Consider the following 21,416-nt stretch of genomic DNA (forward strand, 5'->3'; position numbering starts at 1 on the left):
CAAACCTGCCTTAGGGCATTCTTAAAACCCAGGGCTTTGCTGCTGGTCCCTCCTTTTCTTCTCAGGGGGCACCGTTTAATATTAGACCATAAAGTCCCCGGGAGCTGTTGCTGGTATGTGAGCAACACCCCGAGTGCCAAATTTGGATACATGTGCAGTTTCTGCTGGACTGCTGCGTTGCTTGTCATTTTGCCTCTGGTCTCCGTTTGCTAAGAGATGGCTCATTCCTGAAGTGCTGCAGCCTAGCTGAGAGCAGGTTTCAGGCTGGGATAAAGGGAATATTTTGCTTTGGCAGCCCCTGAGCGTACCAAATGTTTTGGGGAATGACGGGCTTGTCCCTGCACGTGCTGGAGAGTGCCCTTTTTGCAGCGGGGTTTTGTAGCTCGCTAGTTGTTGTCGCCGGAGGAGGGATAAGACCTTGGGTACATAAAGCTTTGCCCTAGAAGCTGCTGTGTACACGACGGCTGGCAAGCCCTCCTGCTCGCCGCGGGGCGGCTTGCGTTGGTAAAAGACAGATTTTTCTGGTTTCATTTACTGAAGCAAAGCACATGGCAAAAGGGTCTCTTTGGGTGAAGCGGAGCCTGCACGGGGCTTTTGGGCACGGTGTTTCGGGCACGGTGTTTTCCTTGATTTCCCTGCGGACGCCTGCGAAGCGGGAGAGGCGGGAGCCGCGGCTGGACCCGGGAGCGTCGGGGGACCCACCGGGGTGTTTCCGTCTTCCCGCACCTGCCAGGAGCGCGGAGAGGAGGAGCCGGGCACCGTGCCGAGCCGAGCCGTGCCGAGGCCAGGAGCAAGCGTGCCATGGCGGCCTGAGCCGGCGCGGCAGCCGCCCTCGCCATGTCGCAGGGCCCCACCGGTGCCGGCATGAGGTACAGCGCCCAACCGCAGGTGAGAGCGGCAGCCGGTGCCGGGGGGGGCGGCGGGGCTCTCCCAAAAGCCGTCAGCTTTTCACCGAGCTGCCTCGTCCTCTGCTCGCTCCGGTTCCTTTGAGCCAGGACTGACCAGGGCGGCTCCGGATCCCTCGGGAAGCGGGGGAGGTCCCGCTCCCGCTCCGCCGTCGGGTAAGGTCAGGAGATCCCGTCCGGGGGACGCCGCTGAGCCCGGCGGCGCAGGAAAAGCAAAAGCAGCTTTGGGAAAGTGGAAATCCCTGCCGGTTGCCATGCAGCGGTCCGCACCGGTGTTAGACCGCCTTGATGTCAGCGCTGACATCGCTCCGATGGTTTTGATTTCGGCTTGAGCGAGGCGCTGGGGTTGCGAGCAGAGATAAACTACGCGGAGCTGAGCTGCTCGCAAGCGCGTGAGGCCGGGTTGTTTAGCAACAGAGCTAACTAAACCTGTTGGAGCCGTCAGGAGGTCTGCCTTTAACTGCGGGCTTTGGGGCTTCGTTAATTAACCGATGCGTTATCAGCGTGCTTTGAAATTTGAGCGAGCGTAAGCCGCGGTCTTGGCTTTTCATGTAGCTTTTCCTGGCTGAGGGTCGGGCAGGGAGACGGGGTTTTGGGTTGCATCTCCAGAGCCTGTTCTGTGCCCGGGAGCTGGATCAAAACTGGGCTTTTCGGTTAAAGCACGGCAGCAGCGCTTTTCCAGCTCACCTGCGGGCTGCCTGGTGTCTGTCTCTGAGGCCTGGCTTTAGCGGTGGTTATCTGGCAGCAGCAAAGGAGCTAGCAGCTTTAGCACCCATCAGAAAGCCGGCCTACAGCAAGAAAAAGTTCCCCTTGCCGCCAGCCCCGCTGTCCTGCGTGTGTCAGGGCCGCGGTGACTGCCAGCAGCGGGATAGGAGATGCTCTCGCTGATACCGTTCAGCTCGAGCTCCTTGTTCCCTGGCTGGGTCGGGGTGACACTGTCGCGTGCAGCGTGATCTTCCCTTGTTCTCTTGCTCGTTCTCTTGGCAAAAGCTAGGTTTGCGCGTCTTTACGGCAGGGCTGAGCGCTCCAGCGAGTCCCTTCACGCTGGGTCAGCGGCGTGCCAGGTCCTTTCCCCTGGGTCTGGATCAATTTTCCCCCCCCGCAGCGGTTCAAGAGGAGGTGATTTGATCCAGCAGGACTTCCCCAAAGACAGCACCTGCCCTCCTGGCAGTAAACAGCCTGAGGAGTTTGTCCGTCGTGGACCGACTGTTGTTGGACTTGGCTCCCTATAAATACGGCGGCAGAGCAAATGTGAGTTGTTTTGCAATGGCTGCGTCTCCTCCCGCGGCGGAGAAGGAGCTGCGGCAGTTCTTGGGCACAGTGAGGAGAAGCTGCTACTCTTCCTTGGAAAGGTGCAGAGCTTTTCGTCCGGGTGGTGGCTGGTGGGTGAGCTGCCGCTCAGGCCAGTTTCGCTGCTGTCAGTGCCAAAGGCAAACAGGGATACGGAAGGCGCGATGAGAAAAAGGCTGAGGCCAGTCGAGAGCCTGCCAGACCTTTGCTCAGCAAACAAAAGATCACTTTGTAAAACCACTGAGGGAGCAGCAGGAGTGTTTTTGAGGGCCTGGCTGTCGGGAAGGCGTCGGACCAAAGGTTCTCGCCTTGCCCAAGGGTAGAATACGCCGCTTCCATCCGAAGGCTGCCGGGGCTGGCCCTGCAAATAACGCGCCGCGATATCCGGGCGATAGGCTGGGGCGGAGGAGGGAGCAGCTGATAGCGATGGGTTCGCCAGACCGAAGGCTTTGCCCGCTTGGAGATGCGGGTGTTTCCCCCGCTGTTGGCTCCAAACATTCAAATGTCGCGGGCCAGATCCACCCCAAAACTGTTCAAGAGTCGGTCAAGAGCGTGGGCGAAATGTAATGATGAGCGCGGAGTGTTTCATCGAGGTCTGGAGCGCAGCGGGTTTTGTTAGGCTGCTGGAGGGCGTTTTGCTTGCTCAGACGGTACTTTCTGTACCAGGAAAGGTGTCAGAGTGTTTTAAATAAGCTATTTGCATCTGTGGCATGTTTCTTTTCTGGTCGTGGGACGTAAGTGTGTGGTAGGGAGGAATTTCGTGGCTCAGAGCTACATGTATCAGGCCTGTCAGGTAGCTTTATTCCCCACTTCTCCCCAAGAATTGCTAAGTCTTGCATACAAAAGTCTCTGCTACGAGAGAAACGCAATGAGAAGCATGGGCGCGTTCTCCGAGCTGCTGTGTTGCATGGCGCAGCTGCGCTGATAAGCGTGTTGCGGGGCAGCAAGCCAAGCCTGTGCTGTCCTGTGCAAACATTAACTTTAGTTTCTTCTGCAATAAACCTAAAGGAATTTGGTTTCTCGTGTGACTCAGGATGGTCACAAGACAATTGAATGCTGTAGAGGATTGAGCTCAAAATTGGTGTGTGAAATTAGGGGTGTGCGACTTGTATCTTTCACTATTGCACTTGCCCTCTGTGCCTGGAAGGTAGACAGTCTGGCAGACTCCGTGTCCTTTATTTCCTGCTCCATATTCCCTCGTTAGTTCTGAAGTCATCATTTTATAATGTCATTACCCTTAATAAGGAACTGAAGACAAAAAAATAATACTCTGGCAAAGTTTCTTCCGTGCTTTACTGCCCGTGTCAGGGCAGCGCAGCACGAATATGCCTTACGGAAACTTGGCTCTTACGTGTGCTCTTTCCATGTATTTCTTATCAAGAATAAGAAGAGAACAGAGAAGATTATTCTTATCAGATCTCTTCCTGGAGGAGTATCAGGGTTTGCAGCAAGAGTCGGTGCAGGAGTTGTGTAGCTTGTGTACTTGAGCTACTTGGCTGACCCAAGTTGCACGTTCTGCGCACCACGTGTCAGCAGCTTTTAGATTTTTTTTTTTTTCCTTCTCATATGGGAAACAAGGTGTTTCCCCTTATGCCAGCACCACAAAGCTGGTGTTAGCTTTCAGTATGATCTGGGAAACCTCAGGTTTCAAAAATAGAACTTTCTTGGCTCTTTCTGCACTGCACAAGCCCACCCCGTTGATCTCAAAGGCTGGGGTGTCCCAAGCTCTGAGCCTGGCTTGCTGGCTGCGTCCTGAGCTGGCTGATGAGTCGACGGGTTTAGTTCTCATTTATCCTGTGATATTTGTTTTAGTTTTTATTGAACACCACCCGAGGCAGGTGTGGCTGGAAAAGGGGCAGTGGGAATTGCCTCTTGGATACACAGGCTGGCATCTGCAGGGTGTAATTACCCGGCAAGAGCCTGTCCACATAGTCCGATGACTCTGCTTCACCTGAGACCTCCCCAGGCCACCTCAAAGTTTGTATTTTATGGGTTCCTCTTCTTGGCTGTGCACATTAGTGCCCGGCAGTGGGTCTTTTGCAGTGAGACTGCCTTGGTTGCATACCTGCTCTTATTGCACACCTGCTCTTACCTTCTGCGATCTGTAGAGCTTCGGCCCCGAGCAGCCCAGCTGAGGCTGGAATGTGATAAAGGTCAAGGGACGCAGCTGAATCTCATGGCTGCCCTGTGCTGGACAAACACATGAACCAGCGGTGATAAGGGACAGGTGAAGCTAATGGCCAGGAGCCCAGTCCTGCTGTGGGTCAGGGTCCAGTGAACCAGACGCAGGCACTGAGTGAGAGACGGAGCACCTATTTTGGAGGAGAGGGGAGCGGTGAGGGCCTTTGGTGCCCGGGGCACATCAAGCTGTCTTGCTGGAACCCCCAAACAAGCCAGAAATCAGCCTCTATGGGAGATGCTGATCCCAGATGGACCCCCGCATCCCAGAAATCTTCTTGCTGGAGCGCCGTCCTCTGTGGCACGTCCTAGCCTTTCCGCGATCTGCCTTTCTGCCTTCCCTTTGCGGGAAGATATCTCTGCTTTCCGGTAAGTATCTCCAGCCCAGAGTCGACTGTGGCAGTTCCCACCATCCCCGCGTGCCTGCTGAATTTCTTCATCCCCGTGTGCCTGCTGAATTTCCTGCTGAACAGAATTAGTCACTTCTGCATCTGGTTTGTCCAGTCTGGCAGAGTACGGTTGCTGTCTAAAAATACATCGTGCGGCTGGCTTACAGAGGAGGAGTGGGAAGGTTTGCTTACGCACAGGACTTCTCTCGGAGCTCTCTGCACGGAGGAGTTGCATGCAAGAGACCTCCACGCGCTACAGAAGTCTCTCTGTGCGCGCTCCTTTTCCAGGTTTACTCGTGGAGTCCGTACTCCACAGGAAACCGAGGGGTGGAAGAAATGGGGCAACATCTTTCAGACCCTTTCACTTGATTGGCATGTGGCTTTTCTGCCAGGGCACCGCAGCAGCCGGGCTGGTGCTGTGACCAGAAACCTTCGATCTTGTTGTGGGGAGCCCCGTGGCGATGACGAGGGCTGAGCGAGGAGGAGCAAGAGGAAGTAACTGAACCTGTGACTAAGGCGGAGAGAATATCAAGGAAGGTTTTCTGTTAATAATGTTTATTGGAGTAGTTTCCTCGAGAAGGGCGAGAGAGTCGGACCGTGAGTCGCTTTGTGCTAGAGACAGTTTCTCGGGGAATCATGGACAAGGTGAGAGCAGGACGCGCTCTCAGATCCTCGCTGGTTTACATCTGCCGCTGCGATGGACTGTTCGGTACATGCGAGGGAAACGTGCGGCAACCGTTAGCTAAAGGAGGTTAAAATTGCAGTCGTCTTTGCCTTCGTTTAACTCTGATCTTTCGAGCCTGTCGTGCTTTTGATTCCGACTGGTTTCTGCACAGAAAGTCTGCTACTAAGGTCAGACGGGTGCTTTTCGTGCCGAGTGTGGGCAGGGAAGGTTCAGCTTCTTACTCAGAGATCAGGACACGGGGCCTCGTCTGAAACCTTCCCGGCGTGACCTGACTCGGCATTCCTGTAGTGCTTGGGGGATGCTTCAGATCCTTTGCCTTCGATTGAGAAGTGAGTTTGCAGGAATCCCTGTTGCTTGCCCGGGCTGCGACACGCGACAGCTCTTCAAAGCAGCTTCACACGAGCGTCAGAGTTGGCTGGGGGATATAACGGTGTACGTAAGGTGTGAGGATGGGAGAGGATGAGATCTGGAACACAAAACACAGGGCAGGGAAGGAAACCTCTTTGGATCCAGTCTCATATGTGCCTCCTGGGGTAAGTTCTGGCAAGTAACAGTGTCAGTGGCTGCTTAGGCACCTTGTGCAGGAGTAAGAACAAAAATAACCTCCCTAGGAGTCCCCACGCTCCTTTAATTTCTCTTGGTGCTGTGGGTGCCACGGTCACCTCAGCTTTGGAGCAAGAGCAAACTGACAAAGGCGTGCTGTCAACTCTCACGGGTTTAACATCTTTCATCCTTTTTTTCCAAGAAAAGCAGAGAAATTGTCTAAAGGAAGATGAGATGGTGAGTTTTCTTGCCTAACTTCCTTTGGTCACGCTGCAACCGCAGGAGCAGTGCGTGGTTTTGTATGTGTTGGAGGCAGAGGGGAGCCGTGTTTTCCTTCTGATTTAATCACACTGATTAGTTGCTTCCATCTAAGAGTTTTCTCTCTGCAAAGACACAGCCTTTAGCTCGAAGAGGATGTTAGAATGCACCAGCCACAGTGTTGTGCAGTCTGGCCTCGTGCAGCGGTATCTCCTGCTTGCAGCCGAGCCCCGTTTTTTTTCTGGCAGTTTGGTGAAACTGCGTCTTGGGAATTTTGCAGAGGGCTTGAAGGTACCCTCAGCCGAGGGATATACGCTTTGAAAAGAGGGTTTTCTTTGCTCTCCCGGTAGCCAGAGGAGACCCTATTTCATTGTGCCGTTTCGCTGCTGCTACCCCCCTGTAACGTTACGCCTCTGGTGCAAGAAATGCGCGCTCCCTCTTTCAGGGAAGAAATGCCACCCACTTGAATTCAGCCTGCCAGGGGAGCGCGTTATCAAGGCCAAGATTTGACAGCTTGTGCCCAAAAATTGTCGCTCGGAACACACGGAGACGCTGTCTTCCCGCTGCGAGCTGCGGGCAGGCGGTTCTTCCTCGCTGACCCCAGGAAGTCTGGGAAAGCTGCTGCTGTGTGAACAGATCATTTAAGCCCTGAGGTTGTTATCTTGCTGCAGGTTCCTGCAGATGTTAGAAGAGAATTAAATACTTTTCTTTCTGCTAACGGCAGCAATGTATTGGAAGTCCTGGGAAGGCTTGGTGCTGCAAGCAGCCCCACGGTGAGAGAGGGGAGATGCTTGCGAGATTTGTGGCCGGTTTCTTCTCTTTGCCTGGTTTGGGGGGATTTCTTGCATGATTTGGAAACTGATGGGAGCCAGATGGCTGTTTCGAAGACGGTGCGTCAAACTCCAGGCAATCTTGACTTTTGATTGAAGAGTTTCTTGATTTAGGATGTCTGTATGTGTATTTAAGCTTTATTTTCTGTGTCTTCTGTTTTGAAGTTTCCTTGGGTTGCGTTTTCAAGTTTTTCCTGTACGATCACGGAAACCAAACAGGACTCAGAGCATCCCCCGTGGGATTGTCCTCTCTGCCCCTGCTAGGTCTTTTGTTTCTTCTGGCCGTGGCTGCATGTCGGTCGTGGAAGCAGCCTGACGCCTCAGAGATGGCGTGCTTCACGTTGGTTTCTTTTTGCCCAGCCTTAGGCAGTAAATTTCACAAATAAACGAAGGCTTGCATCCCCGTGCTGTAGTGGAGAGCTGTCAAATGATAAACACAGATTATTCTAAGAGCAGATGGCGCGAAAACTGGTAGGTTGCTCTGGTCTTGGTTGTCTTCGAGTAGGTGTTTGCAGAGGGTTAAACTTACGGAGTCCTTTACAAAAATGTAGGGTAAAGTGCCTGCCACATCCCTTTCTTTTGTAAAGGGCCTGGGGCGAATACCGCAGGGAGGAGAGGCTTCGGTGGGGTGCGGGAGGAGAGGACAGGGATTGGGTGAAGAGAAGGGCGAAAGGAATGGGGGGACGATGCGAGTGGGAGCGGGGCTTCCCTGCAGAGTGAAGCCTGGGAGGTTTAGGAGGGTGAAGCCATTGCAGCTGAGGGGCGCGCAGCCAGGATGGCTCGTGGCCTGGGTCTGCACCGGCGCGCAGGGCGCTCAGAGGCCCCTCTGTCGACAGGGTGCCCTTTGCCCGTTGTTTTTCCTGACTTTTAGGGGCTTTTGCGTCAAACTAGCCCGAGCCGTTAGTGTATGTTTGTGTCAGCCCCGGGCTGAGAGAGGACAGGCAGCATCTTGACCCGGCATCGTGTTTGCGGCACGCAGGAATGCTTTGGAATGCAGCGAATTTGTGCTGGTCGGCACTTGGTGTTGTCCGGAGCCCCGTGCCGCTGCCCAGGAAGCTGCCGGATGCCCGGTAAGGCTCGGGAGAGAGGAAAATTGGGAAGGTGGCGACCAGAAAGGTGAGGCTTCCTCATGGTTTGGGGCAGTTTGCAGCAGGCAGAGAGCCCTTCCTACCTGAGGGAGGCACAAGAAGAAAGCAGAAGATGTGGTCTGCTCTCCCAGCGCGACTTCGCTAGCTTTTCGGAGGAGAGGAGGTGCTAGGGTAGCCGGTGAGGATCGGGCCCCGACGTCTGCCTGGACCGAGGATGCTCTGGGCTGCGTGGCATCCTCTGCAAACATCTGGGTCTGCAGCTGTTCCGATTTCCCCGCAGGCTGGAGGTGCAGGTAGGCAAGCAGGGCAAGGAGGGAGGGCGGGTGAGCCGAAGGTGCGAGAGAGTGAAACCCCAGGGCACCGAGGGTATTGCACTGCCACAGAGACCTTCCTCTTCGTCACCCGGCGCGGCGTGGGATGGTGCTAGCAGTGAGAGCTCGGCGCTGCGGGTTGTCATTCCTCATTCCTGGGCGGCTGCCTTGAGGATCTGCTCTTCAGGAGCCAACACGTCTTGTCCTGACACTCCGGCTGGTGGTGGGCTGCGGGGATGTTTTGTGTGTTCATCTTAGGTTTTTTTGGTTTATTTCTTTTAATCGGTATTTGCGCGGCGTGGGAAATCCCACGTAGAAAGACAGGAGTGCCGTGTTGGCCCAGGAGACATGCAGAGAGTTGTGATGTAAAGGGAGGAAGTAGCTCGGTTTCTTCTCTTACAGGAATGCTATTTATAGCGCGCTGTGCCCCACGAGCTGCGGGTGACACACCTACCACACAGCCAGCGCTTTGTAGGGGTGAATTTTTGGTTGCAATTTCATCTGCCGGCAGGCACAGATCTTGGAGGTTGTGGGCTTACAACCTACCACGGTCACGGGGGGATGTGTGGACTTGCCCCTGAGTTTACCTGAGCTGATGGCCTCGTATTAGGCCCAAAAAGGCATTAGGTGTGTGCAGAAAAGCAAAGCAAAAGCCTTCAGGGTTTGTCCTGCCGTGGGGTGGCTGCGGAGCGGCTGGCGCTGAGGCATGCATTTTCTTTACGGAAAGGGTGGTCAAGCGTTGGAACAGGCTGCCCAGAGAGGTGGGGGAGTCCCCATCCCTGGAAGTGTTCAAAGAACGGGCAGAGGTGGCACTTGGGGACATGGTTTAGTCTGGTCTACCCTTGATTGGTTTAGAGTGGACTTGGTAGTGTAGGTTAATGGTTGGACTGGATGATCTTAAAGGTCTTTTCCAACCTAAACGATTCGATGATTCTATGATTCTATGCCTTGTGCTCTCGGTGGTGGGGAGCTGCCGCGGAGAGGCGGCTCTGCTCTAGACTGCTTTATGGTTGGACCTCTCCAAACCAGGCTTTGGGAACGGCCTTTCCACCCTCCTGCCCTCTCTCCTCCCCTAGGACATGAACAACCTGGAGGAAGGGGTGGAGTTCCTCCCTGCCATGAACTCCAAGAAGATGGAGAAGCGTGGCCCAAAGCGGTGGGTGGTCGTCACCGTCGCGATTGTTGTTTTCCTGCTCATCTCCCTCGTCACCGGCCTCCTGGTTTGGCACTTCAAATGTGAGTGTGACGTCTGGTGGGTGGTGGCACGTAGGGTGATAACCCTGGGAGCATATCCCAGGGTAAAGCTGGGATGGGAGAAGCTTCATCATTCGGTGTTGCTCACATGTGCCCTCTCTAGCTCTGGGAGGGCTCCAGGAAGTGGGAGGGCACCATTTCCACCCCCTTGCCCCGACTGCTGTCCCTGGGGACCTGTCGTGCCATGGTCCCAGCCCTGACTGCCATTTCTGCCTCTGATCCGTTACCTTCCAGACAGGAACGTGGCCGTCAGGAAGATTTTCAATGGCCACTTACGGGTTTTGAACTGGGACTTCCTTGACGCTTACGAGAACTCCACCTCGCCGGAGTTCATCGTGCTGGCCAAGAAGGTGAAGAGCACGGTAAGAGGTTTCTTGCATCCCTCCTCCTGCGAGCAGGACTTTTTCCTCTTGCCCCGTGGCCACGGGGATCTTGCCTGTAAGACTGCTTGGAGCTTTCTCGCTCCTCTCAGCTCTCCCCGCTCGCTGTGATGCGCTGCGCTGGGTGCAAGGAGCCTGCCTTTAAGCTGGGTCTTGGCATCACGGTATCTCCCTGCCTCTGCCACCCGCCGTGTGCCGTGGTAGGCTGCCTGGGCAAATCCCAGGGTTGGTGGATGAGTCGGGGCTGGGAGCTGAGGCAGGAGTGTGTCTGCCCTTCGTGCTGAAGCTGTGGCTGGTCTTGCCTTTCCCCTCAGACTCGGGTATTCGTTGTGCTTCCCCCGGGGAAGAGCGGGGCGAGCTGAGTCAGAGCAGGCTGTGGTGTGCAGGTCTGGGCACTTCTGGGACTCTCAGCTCTCGCTCTTCCTCTCTTTGGCCCCTGCAGATTCCTGCAGCCGGGGATGCCCGGTATGTGCCCTGATTTTCCACAGCAGGCTTGAAGCTCTGTCTGTCTTCAGCCTTTTCCCCCCTCCTCACATCTAGATGTGCTGAACGCTCTTCTTTAAACCTTTCAGGTGGAGGAGATCTACAGGAATCATGCAGATATTGGCCCTTACCACAAAGAGACAGTGATAACTGCGTTCAGGTGAGTGTTAGGTGCTGTCTGAGCCCTGTCTGGGAGAGGAGGAGGGCGATGCTGGGATGCCACGCAGCCGTATACCCTCGTTCCCGGGCTGCTGGGGATGGAGGCACCTCAGTAGTCACCCTGAGCGACACCGTAAAAGGTGGGCAGTGAGAAGTGACCTGAAAATGCGTATTGCTTCCTGGCAGTCCTCATCACTGTGTGCTGAGGGAGATGTCTTGGGAAAATCAAGTAGGGCCCTACGAACCGCAGTGGGTGGTGCCCGGCAGCTTTGAAAGGGACTCCTCGGGCTGGCAGGGGCTTTTGCTGGGCGCAGTTTGCTTAACTTGTCATTGAGGCTCTCCCTTTCCCATGGCCATCCTCCAAAAATGGTTCATCAAGTAGCCTGGGCCCTTATTCTACCGATACTTGAGCCTTTGCGTCCGTCCTTGCTCCCACCCCGTAATCGCTCTTCCCCTGCAGTGAAGGCAGCATCATTGCCTACTACTGGTCAGAGTTCCTTGTCCCCAAGTACCGGGAGGAGAGTCTGGAGAGGGCGATGGCGGACAAGCAGAGCCTGGTCCAGAAGTGGAACCCCCGCCTGCGCAACCCCATGCTGAAGGTGGAGTCGGTCGTCGCTTTCCGTGAGTGCTGGCTCCGCCGTCCCTGGGGCTCTGCATGGGATTGGGGGGGGACATTTCACTGGAGGGTAAGCTGCCGGTCCCTTGGGCGCCTTCGGTAGCGGGGACCGCTCTAAGAGTGAGTTTAAGGACCTGGTTTTCATGGCGCTTTTCACAGCACGTGGCCCCTTTGACGGGCCACGCGGACCCGCTCCCCTTCGCTTGAACACTCTGTGTTCTCCTCCGAGCCCATCTGGAGAGGGACGGGGATGAATCCTCCCTCCTGCAGAGGAAAAGCTCGCTCACTCGGCTCCCCAGAGCCCAGGCAGGAGCAACCTCCCGCCGGCCAGCTTACAGGGAGAGACCCCACAAGCAAGGCCAAATCAATGCGGGTCCCGGGGATCGCTTCAGCTTTGCGCCCAGGGACTTCCCGCAGCCCAAAGGATGACAACACCTCTGTTTTTTTCCTGCAGCTGCCGACCCCAGCATAGCTTACTCCGCTCGGGACAGTAAGTACAGTCCTTCTTCAGTCTCATAACAGCCTCTGTGCGTCCCCAGACCTCTTTGGGGCGGCGATTTCCCTTGCGGGGTGGGGAAGGGGCTGAAGAGAGGTGCTCTGCGCGCAGGGCAAACCTCCATGTGCTGCTCGGAGCTGGTTTGGGGTCGGCCAGGCTGCGGCACGGGCCTTGCCGTTATCTAGCAGCAGTGCGTGGCCCTGGCTGCCCTTCCCCAGTGCCTGGCTTTGTAGGTGGAGGTTGGTGAGCAAGGGTGCTCCTGGCAAGAGGCATCTGCCCAGGGACAACCTGCAGGCGGACGAGGAATTACAAGCGCTGCACTCTGCGTCTCAGGGAAAGGCAGGGCAGACCCTCCTCGTTTGCCTCGTTAACTCTTCCCTGCTCTCCTGGGCAGATAGCTGCATGTTTGCCCTCCACGCCAAGGAAGGGGAGATCACCAGTTTCACCACGCCGGGCTTCCCCAACAGCCCGTACCCCAACAACGCGCTCTGCTACTGGACGCTGCGGGCGGACGCCAACTCCATCATCAGCCTGACCTTCAAGACGCTGGAGCTGGAGCAGTGCACAGCTGACAGTGACTATATCAAGGTGTACAACTCTCTGAGCCCCGTGGAGCCCCACGCTTTGGTCAGGTGAGTGTCCCCGTGAGGTTCCTGGACGGCACCGAGTCCTGGCGTGAAGCGGCAGGGTGATACCGAGCAGTCCTGCTGAAACTGAGCTCCTGTCCCTGCTCAGAGGTGATCTGTGCTGCTCGAAGCTCTCTCTGCAGCTGTGTCTAATGGATTTTGTCCTTTACTTCCTAGGCTCTGCGGGAATTATGCCCCTTCCTACAACCTGACCTTCCTGTCCTCCCAGAATGTCATGCTCGTCACGTTGGTTACCAACAAGGAGGGGAGATTCCCTGGCTTTAAGGCTGAGTTCTTCCAGCTCCCGAAGATGAAAGGTGAGCAGAGGCCATGGCCCCCTCTCCCTGCCGCGGGCAACTGAAGAGGGAGGCGCAGCTGGGGCTGCGGTCGTTTTGCCAGGGATGTTTCCAGGGCTGGGAGACCTGGAAGCAGGTCACATCTTGACTCTTGGAGCTTGCCTTGCCCACGCTGCTCTTGGCTGCTGTAATGACGTCCCCCGAGGAGGGCACATTAAGAGTTACGCTGGATTAGACGTGCGGATTGATGTATGCAGGAAGCATCTAAACTGATCTCCTGGGTTTCTCTCCAAGCTTCGGAGTGGAGCTGCTCTCTCCAGAGATCGACTTAACCTTGTTAGAGACTGTTGCATCTGCCTCCCTTCCTGCCTCGGCCGATAGCCAGCTAAGGCTTGGGAAAACCACATCTCTTTACATCCCTGACCTGTTTTCATCTTCTTGCTTATCTTCCAGTCTGCAGTGGGACTCTGAAAGGAGAGAGCGGCACCTTCACGACTCCCTATTACCCTGCACACTACCCCCCAGCCCTGGACTGCGTCTGGAGCATAGAGGTAAGGCAAGGTCCTCTCTTTGCCTTAATTAGTCTGTCAAATGAACTTGGTTATGCAGGACGCCGTGCGAGCGAGCTCACGGCAGATGCTGCCTGGAGACTTGGAGTCTGACGTGACTGGAGGGAGGCTTTAGGAGCTGGTGCCAAAGGCAGAAGAGGCTGCGAGGCCTGAACCCCACGTGACACTTACCGTAGCCCCCCAAAACTGTAGCTTTACGCAAAAAGCTAGAGCACGTGGGCTTTGGGACAGGCCAGTCACTCGCTGGCAAAACCGGTGGCGGGGGAAGCCTGCCCTGGGAGAACAGGCACCGTTGACGGAGGTCTGGCTTCAACGCCCCCAGCTCTGCATGCTTGTTTGATCTGGGGTTCTGGGGTCAGCGAGCCAAGCGTCTGTCTAAATGCAGTGTGAGCCATAGTGGCTTTTCAGGAAGGTGTTTCTTTTTCTGCTGGACTTCTTTCCTTTTCCAGTTATCTTCTGTCCTCCCCCCAAACCCTTTTCCCACAAAACTTATTCCCGTTTTCTGTGCTCCAGAAAACAACGTGCCGCTGACTCCGCTTCCTTTTGCAGGTTCCCCCTAAGAAGAACGTGAAGGTGCGTTTCAACATGTTCTTCGTGCTGGAGCCCGGGATCCCCGTCACCTCCTGCACCAAGGACTACGTGCAGATCAACAGCACGAGGTAGGCGTCAGGCGCTGTCCGACCCACGGCTTTGGCCCTTCCAGTGGAGGGGCCGCGTTTAGGTATACGGCACCTTGCGCTTTCCTTAAACGTGCTCTGGGAACAAGCGTGCTGGTGCTTTTTGGGATAAGATGAGGCAGGAGGGGGCTGGGGTCTGACCTGCTCTCGTAGCTCCATGTCCCGTGGTGAGAGGGGAGCAGCACGCTTGGTTCTGGGGATCAGACCGTGGGTTCTTTGCGTGCTGCAGCCGAGTCCCCCCCAAATGCTGTGGGACATCACGTCGCGTGCCTCGTGTGCGGAAAGGCAGAAACATCTGGTGTGGTTTTGCTTGAACGAGCAAATCTCTATTGTTAGGGTAATTGCGTTGTGTTCTGTGATGCATTTACTGTTGCGTTTACTGTTTGCTATTGCACAACCTAATGTAAGCTGGGCCAAAAAGTCAACTTGGTACTGCATGGGGGAAGTGAGCAGTGGTGTTTCACAACATTTTGGGCAAGGGAGCTGACCCTGCCTTGAAGAGAGAGGGTTTCAAAGCTGGCACCTGCATCCATGGCCCCGGCTAGTTCCTGCAGTGGTGCTTGTGTGAGTGATTCCTACCAGCCGTGGTGGGATGGGATCCTGCGGCTTTAGAGGCTGCACAAATGCAGAGACACGGCGGATCGGAGATCAGACATCCCTGTGTCAAGCGGGGATTTGGATGAACTCGCTCCCAGTCGTTTCTAAGGTCACAACTTGGTGGTGGTTGCAACCGGCCCAAACCTTCTGCCAACAGCAGCAAAATCTGGGTCCTGTGCAGACCCTGAGGTCCAGCAGCTCGTGCTGGAAGCAGACCTGCTCTCTGCTCTCCTGCCCCCTTAGCTGGCTGGGTGTCAGAAGTGACCCTTGGTGCTGATGGGGACCTCAGGGACGGAAGAAGGGCTGCCTGGTGCTGACCTACAGCACTCCGGTCACCTTCGCTCTCTCTCCCTGCAGGTACTGTGGGGAGCGTTCCCAGTTTGTGGTGGCCAGTTCTACCAACAAAATAGAGGTCCGCTTCCACTCAGACCAGTCCTACACGGACACTGGCTTCTCCGCTGAGTACCTGTCCTACGACTCCAGCGATCGTGAGTTGAAATCCTGAGTCTGTGGGGACTGATTTGCCCGAGGTCTGCAGGCTGTCCCTGCTCTGCGTTTACGCTCCCCTGAAAACTGGGAAGCGCGCTTTTCCGGGGGATTGGGAGCGCGTCTTATTTTCCTGCAAACCTCCTTGTATTCCTGCTCTGTTCGGAGGAAAAGGTGTTTATAACGCTGGATGCTGTAAGCGGGCACGGGGAACGTTGTGTGCTTTGGGGAAGGGACGTGGAGGGGCTGGCTGGAAGGCTCACGGGGCATTTCATCCCTTTCTCCCCTCTCAGCCTGCCCTGGCAAGTTTGCCTGCAACACTGGCCGCTGCATTGACAGAAGCATGCGCTGCGACGGGTGGCTGGACTGCGTAGACGGCAGCGACGAGAGAGCCTGCAGTAAGTCTGTCCTTTGGTTCTTTTCGGCTTGTCACGGGAAGGGCCGTGCCGCCCCGGGTTTCTCCTGGGTAACCAAGCCTTCGTGCTGAGCCTTTGCAGATCGGCCGCCGGGCTCCCTGCTCGCACCAGCGCTGCCGCATTCCTCCAGGCTGGAGCGAGAAGCGCTCGGTGTGGGGAACAATTTGGGATCCTTTCCCAGCGTAGGAGCTGTGGGTTCCCACTCATCTAGCCCTCTCCCAGTGGGATCTCCCTCCCTTTCCAGTCCCTCCCGGCTGGGAATGTGTTTTTCTGTTTAATCCTCGAGGCTGTTGCGGGTTTGGCCGAGCTGGGTGGCATGAAGGGATGTATTGTGTTACCGAACCGGGCAGGTATTGCAGAGCACATGTGGAAAACCTGCATGATACGTGGGACTTGTTTCTTTGTGCAACAAGTTTTCCTCTGGGATTAGCAGAGCTCTCATAAGTAATGTTATTGTCCAGGGTCTGGAATTAATTAGAGAGGACGGATCCCCCGGGTTGGGATCTCATTTGCAGGAAAGGGGCTGTTACGAGGAAGAGCGTGCTGCTGGCACCGTGGTATCTCAGGTGCTTTCCCACTGGTTGTAGCAAACACTTTGCTTGAGTTGTTGCCTCTGGCTGCCCTGCTGCTGTAACGGGAGCTTCAGCCTTAACTGCCTAAGCCTTTACGGCACTCCAAAGAGTTTTGTTCTCCAGAGTAGAGGAAATACTGTGCTGTAGCCTAAGCGTGTTACGTACTTACGTACGCGTACACGGCCCCAAGCTGCCGTGCTGTTTTCCACTGCGCTTGCAATCCCGCTGGGAGAGCTGCCCGGGTTTTCCCGTGATGCTGCGGTAGACGCGATGGCGGCCAGGTCGTCGGTGGCTCCACAGGTCCCTTTGCAGGTGTGTCCCCTGATTTCCTGCTCTCCCTTTTCAGCCTGTACCGACCAGCAGTTCAGGTGCCAGAACGGCTGGTGCAAGCCCAAGTTCTGGGTCTGCGACAACGTGAACGACTGCGGCGACAACAGCGACGAGCTGCAGTGCAGTAAGTAACTCGTCCCGTGGGCAGAAAGGGCTGAGGGAGGCAAGAAACCCAAAATGCCAGCCTGCCGCTGCGTCCTCGAGCCCACACGGAGAGCTCAGAAACGAGGATGAGCAGGGGTGTCGGAAACGTGGGTTTTGGGGAAAGAAAGGGCTGCATCAATCAGTGTTTATTGGTTCAGAGAAGAAAAGAGTGGGGATGCAGGAAATGGGCGTTGGTATGTGTCATGGCTTAGCCCCAGCCAGCAGCTCAGCACCACGCAGCCAAGGCTCACTGCCCCTGCCCTGATGGGATGGGGGAGAGAATCGGAGGAGTGAGAGTGAGAAACACTCCTGGGCTGAGATAAGAACAGTTTAATAATTGAAATAAAATAAAATAGTAATGATGATAATAACAATATAATAATGATAATAATAATATCCAAAGCAAGTGATGCACAATGCAATTGCTCACCACCCGCCGACCGATACCCAGCCAGTTCCCGAGCAGCGATCGCTGCTCCCCGGCCAACCCCCCCAGTTTCCATACTGCCCATGACGCTGTATGGTATGGAATGGCCCTTGGGGCAGTTTGGATCAACTGTTCTGGCTGTGCCCCCTCCCAGCTTCTTGTGCGCCTGGCAGAGCATGGGAAGCTGAAAAGCCCTTGACTGGCATAAGCAGTACTCGGCAACAACTAAAAACATCAGTGTGTTATCAGCATTCTTCTCATCCTAAATCCAAAACACAGCACTATGCCTGCTGCTAGGAAGAAAATTAACTCTATCCCAGCCGAAACCAGGACAGTATGTTGTAGCTGCAGAGCTTTACTTGTCTTGGCGGGCAGGGAGATGGAGGTACTGTGGGATTTGGTGGGATCTGTGCCCTGCCATCTCTCAGGAGCTGCTCTTTCCCCAGGCTGCGCAGCTGACAGCTTCAAGTGCAACAACGGGAAGTGTGTCCCCAGCGCACAGCAGTGTGACGGCAAGGACGACTGCGGGGACGGGAGCGACGAGGGCAGCTGCAGCAACGGTGAAGATAGGCTGTGGAGGGACCTCCCCTCCAGTGCAGCCTCTTAGGGATTTCCTCCCCATCTACCCGTTTTTTGTGTTCAAAAAACGGGCAGAGGTGGCACTTGGGGACATGGTTTAGTGGGCATGGGGGTGTTGGGTTGATGGTTGGACTGATGATCTTAGAGGTCCTTTCCAACCTTAATGATTCCTAGTTTTTACTTTCATTATAAATGATCCAGGCACCAAGCCAGGAGGCGTGGGGTTGCTACTCTCCCCTTAATTGGTTCAGTGGTGGACTTGGTAGTGTAGGTTACTGGTTGGACTGGATGATCTTAAAGGTCTTTTCCAACCGAAATGATTCTATAATTCTCCTGGCTGGGCATTTTTTTCACGGGGTGGCAATGTCCTGGGGATGGGCAGAAGAGGTGAAGGGCTCCTGAACGGTGCGATCTCCCCAGAACCGGGCTTAACGCTTCTCCCTTCGTCCTGCCTGCAGCGCTCCACACCACCGTCCCCTGCAAGGACTACACGTACAAATGCCGTAGCGGGCACTGCATCAGCAAGCAGAACCCAGAGTGCGATGGGGAGCAGGACTGCGAAGACAATTCTGACGAGGACAACTGCAGTGAGCACCGGGACATGGGTTTCTGGGCTGGGCCCCTTAGAGGAACGCTTAAGTGTGGCGGAGAGAGCCCCAGGGTTTTTCTGTGTGATAGCTTGATCTTGGTAGTGTTAGGTTAATGGTTGGACTGGATGAGTGATAGGATGAGAGGAAATGGCCTCAAGCTGCATCAGGGGAGGTTTAGATTGGATATTAGGAAAAATTTCTTCACGGAAAGGGTGGTCAGGCATTGGAACAGGCTGCCCAGAGAGGTGGTGGAGTCCCCATCCCTGGAGGGGTTCAAAAAACGGGCAGAGGTGGCACTTTGGGGCATGGGGGTGTTGGGTTGATGGTTGGACTGGATGATCCTTTCCAACCTTAATGATTCCTAGTGTTTACTTTCATTAAAAAAATAATCCAGCCACAAAACATGAAATTATTGCTCTACCTTAATTGGTTTAGTGGTGGACTTGGTAGTGTGAGGTTACTGGTTGGACTGGATGGTCTTAAAGGTCTTTTCCAACCTAAACGATTCTATGAGAATAGCCAAGCTGTGTTCTTTAGCAGTGTGCGGAGTGTCTGTGGTGGTCAAGATGTTTAGAGAGGGCTTACGCGGGGGTTTGTCTGCACATTTCCCGACTTGGCCAGTAAATGTTTTAGCAAATTTAGCATTTGTGCTGATGGCAGCAGCCACCCCTGACACGGGTAATGGGGCACTTGTACTGTGGGAGGTACTGAACAGGAACAGGAGTGACCGAGTGCCCCTTCCCCTTCCCCACCCCAGACTGCGGGATCCGCTCCTACACGAGGAAGTCGCGGATCGTCGGCGGGCAGAACTCGGAAGTGGGAGAATGGCCGTGGCAGGTCAGCCTCCACGTCAAGGGCCAGGGCCACATCTGTGGGGCCTCGCTGATCTCGGCGAGCTGGCTGGTGTCGGCGGCGCATTGCTTCCTGCAGCTGCAGGGCATCAGGTAGGTGGGAGCCGGATCCGGGCATTTGCTTGAATCGGAAAAAAAAGAGTATTACAGGTGCTTCTAGGAAACTGTTTAAGATAGCACGTGTGTGAGACGGGTCCTCACCCTGCCCTGTGTTTTGGGACTCGTGCAGGTACTCGGACCCCAGCCTGTGGACAGCCTACCTGGGCCTGACCAACCAAGGCAACCGCAACGGCGCCAACGTGCAAACACGGAAAATCAAGCGCATCATCTCCCACCCCTTCTTCAACGACTACACCTACGACTACGACATTGCCGTGATGGAGCTGCAGACCCCCGTCACCTTCTCCTCCATCGTCCAGCCCATCTGCCTGCCCGATGCCACCCACAACTTCCCCGTGGGCAAGGACCTGTGGGTGACTGGATGGGGAGCGACCGTGGAAGGAGGTGAGCGCTGGCGTTGCCTTGTCTTCGCGTGTGGTTTTAGGGAAAGCGGGGGCTGGCTGGACACAATTTAAATGGATTAGCTTGCCTTGAGACTGCAATCAAATGAGATTCCCTTGGGAGCACACAAAGTTAATGTCCCAGTCCTGCTGGAAAAATGGCATTAGGAAAAAGTGTGCTGTTGCAATGGGGATTTATCTGGCCATTAGTTGGTCGTTCAGAGCTAGAAGTGCAGAGGGGAGGGAAATGCTGTGCGCTTTTACTTCATGCTGCCCCTCCCTCCTCGCAGGCAGCGGAGCCGCCATCTTGCAGAAAGCCGAAATCCGGCTCATCAACCAGACGGTGTGCAACGAGCTGCTGAAGGACCAGCTGACACCACGCATGATGTGCGTGGGGATCCTGACGGGCGGCGTGGACGCGTGCCAGGTAGGCAGCACTCGGGTTTCTTGGAGGAGCCTTAGTTAGGAAGACTAGGCCGTTTGCTCAGCCCTTTTTATTCTGGCACTTCCATGCATGTGCTTACACGTTAATAACAAAGCGACGTGGATCCTTGATTTGGACAACTTGGAACGGGCGTGAGCGGTGAATTGTGTCGACGCATGACTTTAGTCTCAAAAACTGCATGCCATCCAACGCGTGACTTAGACTCAAAACTGCCTCAGCAAGTAGGAGAACAGCGTGACCACGCGCTGGTTTGTTACTGAGGCCTTAGTTGGCAAGACAGGCTACTTGTTTAGCTCTTTATTTTGGCGCTGGGACACTTAGTGCCATACTTAAATAAATATTTAGTTCAGCTATATGTACAATTTTTTTTTTCTTGATTCAGGGAATGGCCAAATTGTGCAGACAGCTGACTTAGTCTCAAAACCAAAACTGCCTGGAGTTGGGGATTATAGAATGTTTGTGATTTACTCTGTTTATCACTTTGCATGAGGACAGTTGTACTGGGTGGGTGCTTATGCTACTGTTTGTATCTGTGCAGGGAGACTCCGGAGGGCCACTGGTCAGCGTGGAGCCCAGCGATCGGATGTTCCTGGCCGGTGTAGTGAGCTGGGGCGACGGCTGCGCGCAGAGAAACAAGCCTGGAGTCTACAGCCGGCTCACCAGCCTGCGTGGCTGGATCAAAGAGCAGACAGGGCTTTAGGGACACGCTCCTCCCTGTGTGGACATGGACACCTCTTGTACCCCGCCGGCCGGCAACACTCGGTACTGTCATTTGCTCCCGGCAGCGCACAGCCTCTACTGTGAACTTCAACCCTCCCTCTACCTCACCGCAAGTGCCTGGGACTCTGGACTGAACAGCCAGCGCTGAGGGGTTAGGTTAGCCCTTAGAATTCCCACGTCTCAACTTGGAAATCAATGGTTGGAGCGTAGGAAATTTCCCTCTGTGGGTAAGCTAGCACAGCTCCCATGAACAACGTGAATGAGCAGTCATTCAAGATATATATAAAAAAAATTAAAATTAAAAAAAAAAAAGAAAAAGAGAAGACAAACACTTTGTGTTTAGAGGCAAACTTTATTGGGACAGGTTCAAAAACAAGCTTTCAGAATATATTCTGAAATCTCCTTTTTTTTTTTTTTTTTCAAACTGCCATCCACCCCCCTTTTTCTGGTCTTCAGTCATGGGGGGAGGGGGGGGAAGAAGTTCTTACCTGGTTGTGGGGGGATCCTCCTCAGGATCCCTCCCTTGGTGGTGTCCCACGCCACCATCTCCTCCTTCGGTCTGCTGTCTGACTTGACTTAGCTTCTGGTCACGCCGAGTCCAGGACTCTGGGACTGAAAGAGAAAAGTTTGGCTGAAACAAGCTTTCACTCACCCCCAGGGAAATGGCACACAGGTCTGCTTGCACAGACAGACAGATGGCCACTGTAGAGATCTGGCCGCCTGACA

At 55.0% G+C, this 21,416-nt stretch overlaps 1 protein-coding gene across 1 annotated transcript; it reads left to right on the plus strand.

Annotated features, from left to right (window-relative positions):
• The first annotated feature begins 837 nt into the window (after nt 1-837).
• ST14 (ST14 transmembrane serine protease matriptase) lies at nt 838-20,916 on the plus strand. Its single transcript, XM_075723182.1, has 19 exons — nt 838-888; nt 9,554-9,713; nt 9,966-10,093; nt 10,684-10,754; nt 11,214-11,374; nt 11,824-11,859; nt 12,260-12,497; nt 12,669-12,808; nt 13,241-13,338; nt 13,906-14,015; nt 14,988-15,118; nt 15,410-15,514; nt 16,451-16,558; nt 17,452-17,565; nt 18,043-18,171; nt 18,932-19,118; nt 19,255-19,529; nt 19,816-19,952; nt 20,509-20,916. The coding sequence occupies exons 1-19, from the start codon at nt 838-840 to the stop codon at nt 20,668-20,670; spliced, it is 2,541 nt and encodes an 846-aa protein (XP_075579297.1). The 3' UTR covers nt 20,671-20,916.
• Nucleotides 20,917-21,416: the final 500 nt, after the last annotated feature.

This window comes from Pelecanus crispus, chromosome 19 (assembly GCF_030463565.1).
Source record: "Pelecanus crispus isolate bPelCri1 chromosome 19, bPelCri1.pri, whole genome shotgun sequence".
Taxonomy (NCBI): Eukaryota; Metazoa; Chordata; class Aves; order Pelecaniformes; family Pelecanidae; genus Pelecanus; species Pelecanus crispus.

Coding starts and splice junctions, on each gene's coding strand:
- ST14 (XM_075723182.1), top strand. CDS start 838: ATGTCGCAGGGCCCCACCGGTGCCGGCATGAGGTACAGCGCCCAACCG. Junction 15,119..15,409: donor GTCCTACGACTCCAGCGATC/GTGAGTTGAAAT, acceptor CTCCCCTCTCAG/CCTGCCCTGGCAAGTTTGCC. Junction 19,119..19,254: donor CTGCAGCTGCAGGGCATCAG/GTAGGTGGGAGC, acceptor GGACTCGTGCAG/GTACTCGGACCCCAGCCTGT.